Source organism: Lepus europaeus, chromosome 11 (assembly GCF_033115175.1).
Source record: "Lepus europaeus isolate LE1 chromosome 11, mLepTim1.pri, whole genome shotgun sequence".
NCBI lineage: Eukaryota > Metazoa > Chordata > Mammalia > Lagomorpha > Leporidae > Lepus > Lepus europaeus.
In genome coordinates, this window is record NC_084837.1 from 64,618,312 (window position 1) to 64,631,553 (window position 13,242).

A 13,242-nucleotide genomic window follows, 5' to 3' on the forward strand; every position below is an offset into this window, starting at 1 on the left:
ACCTTAAATCTTATTTGGAAACAAGGTGGGATATAAATTTTAAATGTTGCTGTGTCTAGAATCTTTTATTTTATTTTATTTTTTATTATTTGAGAAGAGCTAGAGCTCTCATCTGCTGGTTCACTCCTGAGAAAACTGCAGTGGCTGGGGCTGGGCCAGGAGCCAGGAACTCAATGTAGGTTTCCTGTTTGGGTGGCTGGAACTCAGTTACTTGAGCTATCACTGCTACCTTCCAGGGTCTGAGTGGGAAGATGGAGTCAGGAGCCAGAACTGGGCATTAATGTGGGCGCCCTTACCAGTGTCATGGCCACTAGGCCAAACACCTGCCTCTGTCTCCTTTTTCAGAATAAAAGTTGTCCCTCCTTATACATGTTATAATCTATTCCATAATAGATCATTGCCTGCGATGCTGTGCTTATTAGAGTCCCAGCTACTCCACTTCCAGTCCTGCTCCCTGCTTGTGTGTCTGAGAAAGCAACAACAGATGGCCAAGTACTTGGGCCCCTGCCACCCATGTGGGAGACCAGGCTCCTGACCTGCCTGGCCCAACCCTGGCTGTTGCAGCCTTTGATGAGTGAACCAGTAGCTGAAAGATTCTCTCTCTCTCTCTCTCTCTCTGTCAGTCTGTCTGTCTCTCTCTCTCTCTGTCTGTACCTCTCCACTTGAAAGGCATAGTGAGAGAGCCAGACAGACAAAAATCTTCTATCCTCTGATTCACTCCCCAAATGTCCGTAACAGCCAGGTCTGGGCCAGACTAAAGCCAAGAGCCATCCAGCTCTCCCACATGGTGACAGGGACCCAAGAACCTGGGCCATCTTTTGCTGCCTTCTCAGGCACCTTAGTAAGAAGCAGAACCAAGAAGCAGTAGCCGGCACTTAGATGTGGGAAGGTGGCATCTCAAGCAGTGGCTTAACCTGCTGTGTCACACCACTGGCCTCACTCCTTAAATTTGGATCTTTATGAGAATTATGAAGACTATGCTTAAAGGCTTAAAAATTAAATATTTGATTTCTACCATTTATTTCTTACTGTTTGTTCCTTGCCGTTTTTCTCCTCTACAGCTTGACAATCCAACACATGCACATATGCATATACCATATTCACTCCATATTATAATTAGTTTTTTAAAAAAGTATTCATTTATATGAGATGCTGGCACTGCAGGCACAGGCTTTACCCACTATGTCACAGTGCTGGCCCCTATAGTTAGGTTTTTTTTTTTTATAAGGTTTACTTATTTACTTGAAAGTCAGAGTTATACACAGAGAGAAAGAGAGGCAGAGAGAGAGAGAGGTCTTCTTCCATCCACTGGTTCACTCCCCAGTTGGCTACAATGGCCAGAGCTGAGCCGATCTGAAGCCAAGAGCCAGGAACTTCTTCCAGGTCTCCCATGTGGGTGCAGGGGCCCAAGAACTTGGGCCATCTTCCACTGCTTTCCCAGGCCATAGCAGAGAGCTGGATCAGAAGTAGAGCAGCTGGGACACAAACCAGAGCCCATATGGGATGGTGGCACTGCAGACGGCAACTTTACCTGCTACACCACAGCATGGTCCCATATAACTAGTTTTTATTTGATTCCTTTTCTCCTTGATATGAAGAATAATAGGTAATATTTGGATTTCAGTATCCCAATATGTAGACTATCAATGTCTCTAGGCATACTACCAGAGAATTCTAAGTTACTCCTTGAATACTGTTCAGTGGCCCATTGAACTTAAATGAAACAACAATAAAAGATTCCCAGGCTCTAAACCAAATGTATTGAAGCAAAATCTTCAAATAAACTATGTATCTGTATGTTCAAAAGCACCCAGCTTTCTCTTATGGTCAGTCAAGTTTCAGGAAATACTACCCTTAAAGCATTTAAGATCTTTTGGAAGGAAGGTGAATTAATTTCAAATCATTATTACATTTCGAAACACTTTTTACTTCATGAACTTGGGTAGGCAGCCTATTTGACAATGCCTTTGAAACATACAGCTTTCAACGTGTTCCAACTTGGTAGGGAAAGCTTCAGAGTAATGGCAGGTGGCAAGGTCTGGATCAATTGAAAGGCGTTACCTAGAGTGAAGGTATAGGAATAGAGACACAGAGTTCTCTTGGGGCTGAATTTTAGAAATCAGAAGCATTTGTTTTTGAAAATTTAAATTTTTATTTGAAAAAATAAGGCTGACATGAATATGGATATTTAATCTGGTTTCATAAACTTAATAAGAAATCAAAAGCATTTTAAAATCATCTCTTAAACATACAGAACATATCATAACTGCATGAAAAAAGCGCATATATTTTCCAAACCCATTGGAAGGTAAACATGCAATTCAATGCAAAGCTGTAAAGCATTTCAAAGTCAGCATTTTTTGTTTTCTCCCTTGATATTGGAAGAACATCCAGCCGTTTTAATGGGAGAAGAATTTGATAACCAATACTCTTCTTTGTTTATAGGTTATGCTTCAATTAAAACTTGTTCACTTTACCATTTTAAAACAATTCATATGCACCTTTGTTTAGGAGCATACATTGGTATGAACACTTAAAAAAATTATGTATTTATTTATTTGAGGGATAGAGTTACAGACAAAGAGAGGGAGAGACAGAAAGATCTTCCATCCACTGGTTCATTCCCCAAATGGCCACAAGAGCCAGAGATGGGCCAGTCCAAAACCAGGGGCTTCTTCCAGGTTTTCCACGTGGGTTTAGGGGCCCAAGCACTTGGGCCATCTTCCTCTGCTTTCCCAGGAGATAGCAGAGAGCTGGATCAGAAGAGGAGTAGCCAGGGTGAACTGTCACCCAATGGGATCCCAGCATCACAGCGCTGTCCCCTCATAATGCATCTTATGTCCCTTGAGTCCAGCTGTCAGAGGAAGAGTTCTCATAAGTGCTGAAGGAATTTTAAATCTTGCCTGTTAAGTTTGGGAAGGAGGTTGAGGCATGTGAATATCCCTTGGAAAAACAAGAGCCTGCAAATCCTATACCAGTCTACTGCCCTTTCTGGGCCAAGACTCTCAGAAGTACAGTATCTCACTATTCACTTTCCCACCTGTTTCACAATCCTGAGCCCATTTGATATTTCATTCGTTAATACTTCTGGTTACTAACTTTCTGAAGACTAATATATGGTTGTTGTTGATTTGACAGACAGAAGGAGAAACAGTCTGAGAGCCCCCACCCACTGTCAGACCCCCAGATGCCCAAAGTAGCCTGTACCGGGCCAGAGCCAATGCTGGGGATTTGGGGCTGAAGTTGTGGGTGGCAGTTTTAAGCTGCTGCCCATCACTCTGGCATCCCATACCAGTGTTGGTTTGAGTCCTGGCTGCTCGGTTTCCAGTTGAGCTTCCTCTTAATGCACCTTGAAAGCAGTGGAGGATGGCCAAGTACTTGGGCCCCTGCCACCCACACAGGATACCTGGGTAGAGTTCCTGGCTCTTGGCTTTAGTGGTCTCAGCTATGGCTGTTGTGGCTATTTGGGGAGTCAACCAGCAGGCAGAAGATCTTTGTCTCTTTCTCCCTGTCACTGACCTTTCAAATAAATAAATCACTTTTTTTCTTAAGATTTATTTATTTTTTTGAAAGACAGGGTTACAGAGAGGCAGAGGCAAAAAGAGAGAATGAGAGAGAGATCTTCCATCCATTGGTTTGCTCCCCAAATGGCTGTAACTGGCCTGATCCAAAGCCAGGAGCCAGGAGTTTCATCTGTCTCCCACATGGGTGCAGAGGCCCAAGGACTGCTTTCCCAGGCCATAACGGAGAGCTGGATCAGAAGTAGAGCACCTGGGACTTGAACCAGTGCCCATATGGGTTGCCGGCACTGTAGGCGGCAACTATACTGGCTATGCCACAGCACCAGCCCTTCAAATAAATAAATCTTTTAAAAAAAATGAAAAAAACTGAGAGCTGAATCCATTCAATCCAGGAATCCTATGTTGTTGGCAGAAACCCAATTATTTGAACCATTACTGCTGCCTCCCAGTGTCTGCATTAGCAGGAAGCTGGAGTCAGGAGCCTGAGCCCGCTGTCAAACACAGGCAGCCCACTGTGGGACACGGTATCTTAACCAGAGTCTTAGCCACTAGGCTAAATGCCTGCCTTATTTATTTTGTTTTCTATCTACTACTCTGCTTTAGAATTTTGCCTGGGGCTTACATTATTAACAAAGAAAACATGTAAATTGGTTTCAGTAAACTGACAGCTAATTATATGAAAATATGCATATAGGGCTGGCCTTGTGGTGCAGTGGGTGTAGCCGCTGCTTGTAACACCAGCATTCCATATCAGTGCCGGTTCAAGTCCTGACTGCTTTACTTTTAATCCGGCTCTCTGATGATGCGCCTGGGAAGGCAGTAAAGCATAGCCCATGTTGTTGGACCCCTGTCACTCATGTGAAAGACCTGGATGGAGTTCCTGGTTTTGACCTCACCTGGGCTTGGCTTTTGCCACCATCTGGAGAGTGAACCAGAGAATGGAAGATCTGTGTGTGTGTGTGTGTGTGTTTGTGTATCTCCTTCTCTATGTCACTCTTTCAAATAAATAACTCTAAAAAAGCTAAATACTCATTCAAAAATGTATGTTCCACCTTTTTCAAGGGAAGATTTAACTGTACAGTATAAATAGGAAATATAATTGCAACTTAAAATGGAACCAAGAAAGGCAGTATGAGAACTAATTTTTTGGTGTTTATAAATTTACTTAGTTTTGCAGTGCCTGTTATCAAAACAGGAAGTAGTACCCTTTCTGTAGCATTAATGGTTAAAAACAAAAATCCAATTATAGGTTTGCCAAAAATAAATACCCATATGCCTCTGAAGGAAATAGTCACTGTTTTCACAAACTTTCTTATCTCAGTTGTACCAGTTTGAGTAGTAATTCTCCTGGTAAAATTCTGCCAATGACTAATTTTTGGCCATACCTATCACATGTTTTCGCTTTTATTTTTAGAAGATCTAGACTTAGAATCTTTTTTTAAGCAACAAAAAAAGTAAACTTTTTTTTTTTTTTTTTGGAAGAAGGAAAAAAAAGCCCTCAACCAAAGGATTTGTAACTGGCACCAATGTGACCAAGGCTTTGGTTGTCCAATTTTTTTTTTTTTTTTTTTTTGGAAGGCAGAGTTAGACATTGAGAGAGAGAGAGAGAGACGGAAAGGTCTTCCTTTTTCTGTTGGTTCACCCCCAAATGGCCGCTAGGCCGGCGCGCTGCACCAATCTGAAGCCAGGAGCCAGGTGCCTCCTCCTGGTCTCCCATGCAGGTGCAGGGTCCAAGCACCTGGGCCATCCTCCACTGCCTTCCCTGGCCTCAGCAGAGAGCTGGACTGGAAGAGGAGCAACCGTGTCTAGAACCCAGCGCCCATATGGGATGCCGGCGCCACAGGCAGAGGATTAGCCAAGTGAGCCGCAGCGCCAGCCTGGTTGTCCAATTTAGAAATAATTCATGTCTTTCATGATATTTCTTTTTTGAGAAATACTTTTTAAAATTTCCTGCCAAATTGTAATTTAGAATACCTAATCAGCTGGAACAACCCTGGTTCAAGTAAGAGTAGGCAGCCAGAGTTTAAGAATGGTCTCTTCAGCCTTCTTTATCATCCCCCCCACTGAGAGATGTCTCCAAGGAACTTGTTAAGGCATTTCAGAACAGCTTTCCTAGGGGACTTGTTTTTCTCTAGTGACCATTAACCTCTTTTCTGGCAAGTACCAGAAGCCAAGGGAACCTGAGAAAATCAAATGATTGCAGTTTGCTACTTGCTAACAGCTTAGTGAAGATTTGACAGAAGTACTATCTGGGCCCTTTAAGAATGATTTGATGTCAGTGGGTTTACTAATTCATCTTTTTCCTATCCCATGTTGCCATGAAGTGAAGCATAGATTCAGCAGTATCAGCTTTTCTGCTAGATTTTAGGGTCTTCTTCAAGATGAACTGTACTAATTATTACAACTGTCCCTCTCCTGCCTTTTGGTATCTCCGTATTCCTGACTCTTAATAGGACGAAGAACTTTGAGTCTAGTAAGGCCTACAAGACAACATGGGGAGATGGTGGAGACAAGTCGCCTGGCAACGTGGTGTCTAAGCAGCCAGGCCGGGTAACAAATGGTCAGCCTCAGCAAGCAAGCACTGGGGCAGCCAGCGGTGGATACATTAAACGGTATGCCAGCTCCTCCCTCTGTCTGCGCCTTTCTAATCTCTCACATGAACCTAACTTAGCAAATAGAAATAGTGTTTTTTCCATTTTTGAAATATATTTCAGAATCTGCCTGTGACAAAAACGTTGACTGTGGTTGTTGCCTGTGGATGATGGAATTAATTTATCCTTATACTTTTCAGTACTTGACTGTTACTGGAGTAATATTTTACTTCTGTAGATGGAAAAATATGTATCATGTAGAGCAGGGACCGGCTGGGTTCCTGTAAAGGGTCAGGCAGTAAATACTTCATACAGTTGCAGTTGCAGTTACTCGGCTCTGTTGCTATAGAGCATAGCCACATAGCATGCATAACCAAATGAGCATGGCTGTGTTTGGATAAAACTTTTTGGGATTTATTTTTGGGGGCTGGCATGTAGCATAGCAGGTTAAGCCACTGCTTGTCTTCAGCATCCCATGTTGGAGTCTGGTTCAAGTCCTAGCTGCTCCACTTTTGATCCAGCTCCCTGCTAATGCATTCACTCCCCAAATTGCCTCAAGGCTGGGACTGAGCCATGCTGAACCCAAGAGCCAGGAACTCTATCCAGGTCTCCCACATGGGTGGCTGGAACCCAAGCACTTAGGCTGTCATCCACTGCCTTCTCAGGACATTAACAGGGAGCTGGATATGAAGTACAGCAGCCAGGACTTAAATTGGCTCTGTAATATAGGATGGGATGCAGGCCTTGAATAGGCCCTCTAATATGGAATGCAGGCATTATAAGTGCTGTCTTAACTTGCTGCACCACAGTGCTGGCCCCTGGATAAACTTTATTTACAAAATCAGATCACAGGCCAGGTTTGGCCTTTTAGCCGTAGTTTTCTACCTCTTTTAGAGCAGTGGTTCATTGTACCTAAGCATTAGAATCACCCGGAGGGATTTATTAAAATATAGATCGCAGGGATGCAGTAGAACTAGAGGTTGAGTATGAGAATTAGTGTGATCCTGTGTCTAACAAGTTCTCAGGTGATGCTAGGAGTCACATTTTGAGAAATACTGTTCTTGTTCTGTAGTTGTTTTCTAATCTTCTCCTGCATGGTATTAACAAGCTGTTAATCTCCTTGATCAGTCTTTCAATTTTTATTATTCAATAATCCCCAAGAATAGTAACTTATATCCCCTTGATTATTTTTATGAAAATTAAATCCAGACTTAGGCCATTTTAGTTGGACAGAAATAATTAACTATCTTTTTATCATAGTATCACTAATGATGCCAGAGAAGATGAAATGGAAGAGAACCTGACTCAAGTGGGCAGTATCCTGGGAAATCTAAAGAACATGGCCCTGGACATGGGAAATGAGATTGAAGCTCAAAATCGACAAATAGACCGGATTACAGAAAAGGTAAAGTCTTTTTATGACCACAAGAAAATGAGACATTCAATTTGTTTTAATAGTGGACATCTGGCAGGCGCCGTGGCTTAACAGGCTAATCCTCCGCCTTGCGGCACCGGCACACCGGGTTCTAGTCCCGGTCGCCCCTCTTCCAGGCCAGCTCTCTGCTGTGGCCCGGGAGTGCAGTGGAGGATGGTCCAAGTGCTTGGGCCCTGCACCCCATGGGAGACCAGGAGAAGCACCTGGCTCCTGGCTTTGGATCACTGCGGTGCGCTGGCCACAGCGGCCATTGGAGGGTGAACCAACGGAAAAGGAAGACCTTTCTCTCTCTCTCTCTCACTGTCCACTCTGCCTATCAAAAATTAAAAAAAAAAAAAAAAAAAAATAGTGGACATCTGTGCTTGATACTTGGGGGAAAACAATTAGAGCAGATCTTGTCCTCCTAGGACTTACAGTTTTGATGAGGCAACATTTTCTAGCACACTGATAAACAAAAGCCACATCTTCCTGTCTCTTGTATGGCAGTTGGTTCATTTTGAAAGCTTGGCATCGCAATCACTTCATACATAAAACTACTATTATCTTTGACGGTGCTTTTATTTATTTTTTTAAAAACTCTGAATAGGTTCACTTTTTTGTTTTTTGTTTTAAAGATTTATTAATTTGAAAGGCAGAGTTACAGAGAGGCAGAGGCAGAGAAGTCTTCCATCGCTGGTTCACTCCCCAAGTGGCCGCAACAGCCAGAGCTGGGGAGATCCAAAGCCAGGAGCCTGTAGCTTTTTTTTTCTTCTTACTTTTTTTTCTTTAAGATTTATTTATTTATTTATTTGAAGGGCAGCATTACAGAGAGGCAGAGAGAGAGAGAGAGTGTCTTCCATCCACTGGTTTACTCCCCAGATGGCCACAACAACTGGAGCTGCACTCATCTGAAGCCAGGAGCCAGGAGCTTTTTCCTGGTCTCCCACGTGGGTGCAGGGGCCCAAGGACTTGGTCCATCTTCTACTGGTTTCCCAGGCCATAGCAGAGAGCTGGATCGGAAGTGCAGCAGCCAGGACTCAAACTGGCACCCATTTGGGATGCCAGCACTGCAGGCAGTGGCTTTACCTGCTACGCCAAAGTGCCAACCCCTATAAGTTCACTTTTGAAATTTTATTTTTTTTAACTAATAAATTGATAAATTCCTGAATCCTCACCTCCTGAAAGTATTAGTAGCAAATATCATTTCTGCAGGATGGTCTTTATGGAGTATTCACACAAGAGTGATATGACTAATGGAAAACAGATTTTTATTTTTCATTTTTACTTCACATGATCAAAAAGATACTGAAAGTAAAATTATTTTCAGTGTTTGGATATGTCACATCTAAAGATCATACTTCATTTAAATCTCAGACTACTTTAAGGGATGGGGTAAGTTTTTAAGTTTTGCTGTCCAACCACTTTTGCTAGATTTCATTGAAGCAAATAATGGTTCATAAGGTACTTTCAATGCTGTGGTCTAGGTTTAGGCTACATATTACTCATCATTTAAATTCAGATATTGATGTAGGTGGTAATGAATCTGTCACAGAGATCTTTGGGAAGGTTATTTCAGTCTGTGTGGATTAGATCTAGTGTAGCTCCAGCTGAGATTCTATGATTTGGTTCTAATGATTCTCATTAAAATCCAGGTCTATAACAGAGAAGGACATTTTTCTGTTTTATTTTATCAAAAATCCCATTGATTAGGGCTGGCACTGTGGCATAATGGGTTAAGCTTCTGTCTATGATGCCAGCATCCCATACAGGCACCAATTCAAGTGCCGGCTGTTTCACTTCTGATCCAGCTCCTTGCTAATGTGCCTGGAAAGTGGTGGAATGGCCTGAATCCTGGAGTCCTTGCACCCACATGGGAGACCCAGATGAAGCTCCTGGCTCCTGGCTCCTGGCTGTGGTCTGGCCCAGCCCCAACTGTTGTGGCCATTTGGGGAATGAACAACGGATGGTAGATCTCTTTCTGTAGCTCTGCCTTTCAAATAAGTAAAATAAATCTCTAAAAAAAAAAAAAAAAAGCCATTGATTATAAGGTGCATCCAGGTTTCAGACCTGTTACACCATGAAAAATGTGTTATAGAATTCATGAAATACTGGTAGATTCTTCTGTTACACTTTTATGTCATATTTATATACTGGAGTTTTTCCAAATGAATTTCATGTTCTGTCACTTCTTGCCCAACATGAGTTATGTAATTTCAAGTGTTTCTTGAATTTTCTCAGTGTGTTGATTACTCCAAATGTATAAACGTTTAACTTTTATTAAAGTGACTTACCTTGTGAGTTAATGTTGATATCTTCTTATTTTTTCAGGCTGACACCAACAAAGATCGTATTGACATTGCCAATGCCAGAGCAAAGAAACTCATTAACAGCTAAAGCTACTGCTGTACTTCTTTATCGTCTATTCACTTCTCTAGCTCCTCCTCCCAAGTCATTAGCTTTTCTGAGTTTGACACTTTGGTTCTGTGCTCTTCTGATGGGGAGACAATGTGGAAGAAGGGCCAGAGCAATCGCAGCCCCTGCGTTTTCACTTTCTGTCTCTCGTGAGGGCAGACAGCTGCTCAGCCCCAGGGCTTGCTCAGTTCATTCTTAGATCCATCTTCACACATGGCACACAGTGTGTTCATCCTTCTCATTTACTTTAACAGATTCTCTTGCCTTCACGGTCTGGAAGCATTGCCAAAGTGGCATGAAGAAGGCAGCTGTAGAGGTTGTTTTGTTTTGATTGGTTAGTTTTGCTTTTGTTTTTGTGGTGAAGAAGGGATAGAGGTTGTTACCTCAGTAAGCACCTGCGGCCATTAAGCAAAAAGTTGCATAGCCACGGTAAAGATCTAGTTGGGTTTAAGTTTTAATTTTAAGTTGCAGTAATTGCCAGTTTAAGCTAATATTTGGCTTTGGAGCTCTTTTTCACAATATTTTTGTCATATATACAAGTAAAATTGCTGCTCCAAAGAGAATAGAATGGGTTTTCTTAAAATGAGCTTAACTTCTGAAACTTTAAATGATTCTCTTATGTACATAGATTTTGTGATCCCATTCGTATTGTACCATTCAGGAACACTTTGTATAAATGAATGACTTTTTATTTTCATATTAGTAGTAGTATCATGGTCCCATTCTAGGCTTATTAACCTCATAAATTTGTCAGTCTTTGAGGAAAAAATATGTAAATATATGCATCGTGAGAATTTCTCTCGTAAAGCAGGGTTTAAGTTTTTTTGGAACAGTTTGACAGGTATATCACGTGAATTTAAATTTACCTCAATGCCAAGAATTATGTTTAGATAGGGAAAAGGAAACTTACTTTGATCTCAGGTAGAAAATAGATGGCTATGAGTTTTAGGTAGTTTTAGACTTTAAAAAGTTTAGAATTTATTGTTTTACTAAAAGTCATTTGGAAAATTATACCCATGGTTAATTGTTGGTGACTGACTGTCAGTCTCTTAACCTTGTGTATTGAACTCTGCCCAAAGTCAAGCGTTTACACACCCTGAACAGTGTTCTGAGAATCTGACTGGCGTGTGTCACCTTCATTTAAAAATTAGCATCTGCACTCTTCACAGCTTTCAGTGTGGATTGGTTTAACCAATAACCACTGCTTGATCCTTATAATTAAATTGTGTCACTAATGGTATTGTTCTTTCAATGAGGTAACGTATTTCTATGACTGTTATTTTGAAGGCAATAATTTCATTGGCTCCTGTTTAACAAATTGAATAAAGCAAAGGTCCATAAATTAAGAGGCACTCCAACAGAAAGCTGCTTTTGGCACCTTTGTACTTTTGTTTTAATCATTGCCAATCTTTTATTCATTAGAGCTTAAATACACTAGTGACTGAAAGAATGTTTCTTAGTGAGAATTATAATCTCCTTACTTGGCAAACACACAGTTAATATGGGAACTTTCAAAGGCTTAAGAGGAAAATAGTTAAATCAAGTGAGGAGGGTGTTTGGCAGGTGGAATAGAAATGCTCCATCCAGGTGAGAATGAGCGGTTTGCCAGTGATGGCGGACATGTAAAGAAAGAAGATGTATAAAACAGTGGGGATTGTGTTAGACCTAATGCCCTTCCCAAAAGCTCTTAAAAATCTAACACTGTCTGGCTACAGGAAATAGTTCTGAGGAAGCCAGTATATGGTGCCCAGGTTGATTGGTTAGGAGTATGAGTTAAAGCACCAGATTGTCTGGACTTACTCTCTAGCTGTGCCACCTGCTGGCTGTGGTAACTGTAATCCCATTTCTGTGCCTTGGTTTCCCATCTGTACATGGGGATTCCTATTTCCTACCTCATGGAGTTGTAACGCAGAGAGCAGTAGTGTACGTAAAGCACATCAAACAGTGCCTGGCAAGTATCAGAGCTTAATGACAGCTGCTATTCTCTCCAGAGTGGAGCTCTTTTTGGTCAAGGTTCCCTTTGTGGCTTTGACGAAAGACAGCACAGCCCCCTTTCCCAGAGAAACAGGCACACGAATGTGAATCATGCATAAATAAGAAACGTGGAATTCTTGAAAACCAATTCATGATCCCAGGTTACAAACTTTTCCACAGCTTCTGCCTCAAAAGAAAGAGGTGAGGCCATAGAAATTAGGCCTATAATGTACTAGAAACTCAAGCTGAAAGCCTTTTCTGATTTTTCTCCTCTTACATTGGAAACTTGTTTGCATTTCTTTTGAAAGGTAGTAGTGAGTGGTTAACACAAACTCGGGAGTTTGGGCTCAAATTTGGGTTTTGTCATCTACTAGGTATGTGACCTTGAGCATAATACTAGCCTATAAATAGTTCAAAGATACTATCCCCCATTGGTCTTTTTTTTTATAACAGTAAGTTCCTTTTCAAGTTTCCAGTTTTATGACAGTGATCTTTATCCTCTACTATAGGTATGTGTAGTTTTTTTCTCCCTTCAGTTTTGTTTCCACATTTCAACTCTAGATCTTTCCATGTCACAAGGATTAGGAATCTTCCCTTAATTTAAACAGCTACATCTCAGTTGCACTTAGAATTAGTTTTTAAGGGCTGTTTCATTTAGATCACTCTCTTACTAAAATTCTAGGTTATACCAATTACATTCCTAATCAGATTTATATTTCTTAGATTAATATTAAAGTTTATTATCCTTGAGGTGGTTGTATAGTGCAGTAGATAAGTAACTGCTTGGGACACTTGCATCCTATATTGGAGTGCCTGGTTGGAAATCCCCACTGTGCTTCAGATCTAGCTTCCTAATTTGAACCCCAGGATGCATCAGGTAATGGTCCAAGTATTTGGGTCCCTGCTACTCACATGGGAGACTTGGATGGAGTTCTTGGATGCTGGCTTCAGTCTGGCCCAGCCTTGGCTGTTGTTGACATCTGGGGAGTGAACCAGTGGGTGGAAGATCTCTGTCTGCCTTCCAAAATACAACAAATTTTTACAAAAGTTCATGGTCCTGTAGTCATTTTTTACCCATATAATATTCTGTCTCAAGCCTTCTATTTCCATGCCCTACAGATAAGGTACTATGCTTAGTGGTTTTATGGACTTTTGTACCGTATTCATATCCAATAACAAATCTGAGAAGGAAGAGGTATTCCTCATAAACTCTGAAGGCTTTTGTGGGCTTAGGTTGGTGACAAACTAGAATCTGGATTTCCAGACCACACTCGTCAGATCGCTTTGTCAGCTCACGGTTAAGTCTAAATCTTGTTCTCTATAACTTTGG

At 41.5% G+C, this 13,242-nt stretch overlaps 1 protein-coding gene across 2 annotated transcripts in view; it reads left to right on the forward strand.

Moving 5' to 3' along the window:
• SNAP23 (synaptosome associated protein 23) overlaps nt 1-11,173 on the forward strand; it is a 34,919-nt gene extending 23,746 nt beyond the window's left edge. For both annotated transcript variants that reach the window (XM_062205734.1, XM_062205733.1), the window contains 3 exons: nt 5,975-6,133; nt 7,373-7,517; nt 9,855-11,173. In XM_062205734.1, coding sequence (XP_062061718.1) covers nt 5,975-6,133; nt 7,373-7,517; nt 9,855-9,920 — 370 coding nt within the window. In that variant the 3' untranslated portion in view covers nt 9,921-11,173. The remainder of the gene's footprint in view (nt 1-5,974; nt 6,134-7,372; nt 7,518-9,854) is intronic.
• The last annotated feature ends 2,069 nt before the right edge of the window (nt 11,174-13,242 follow it).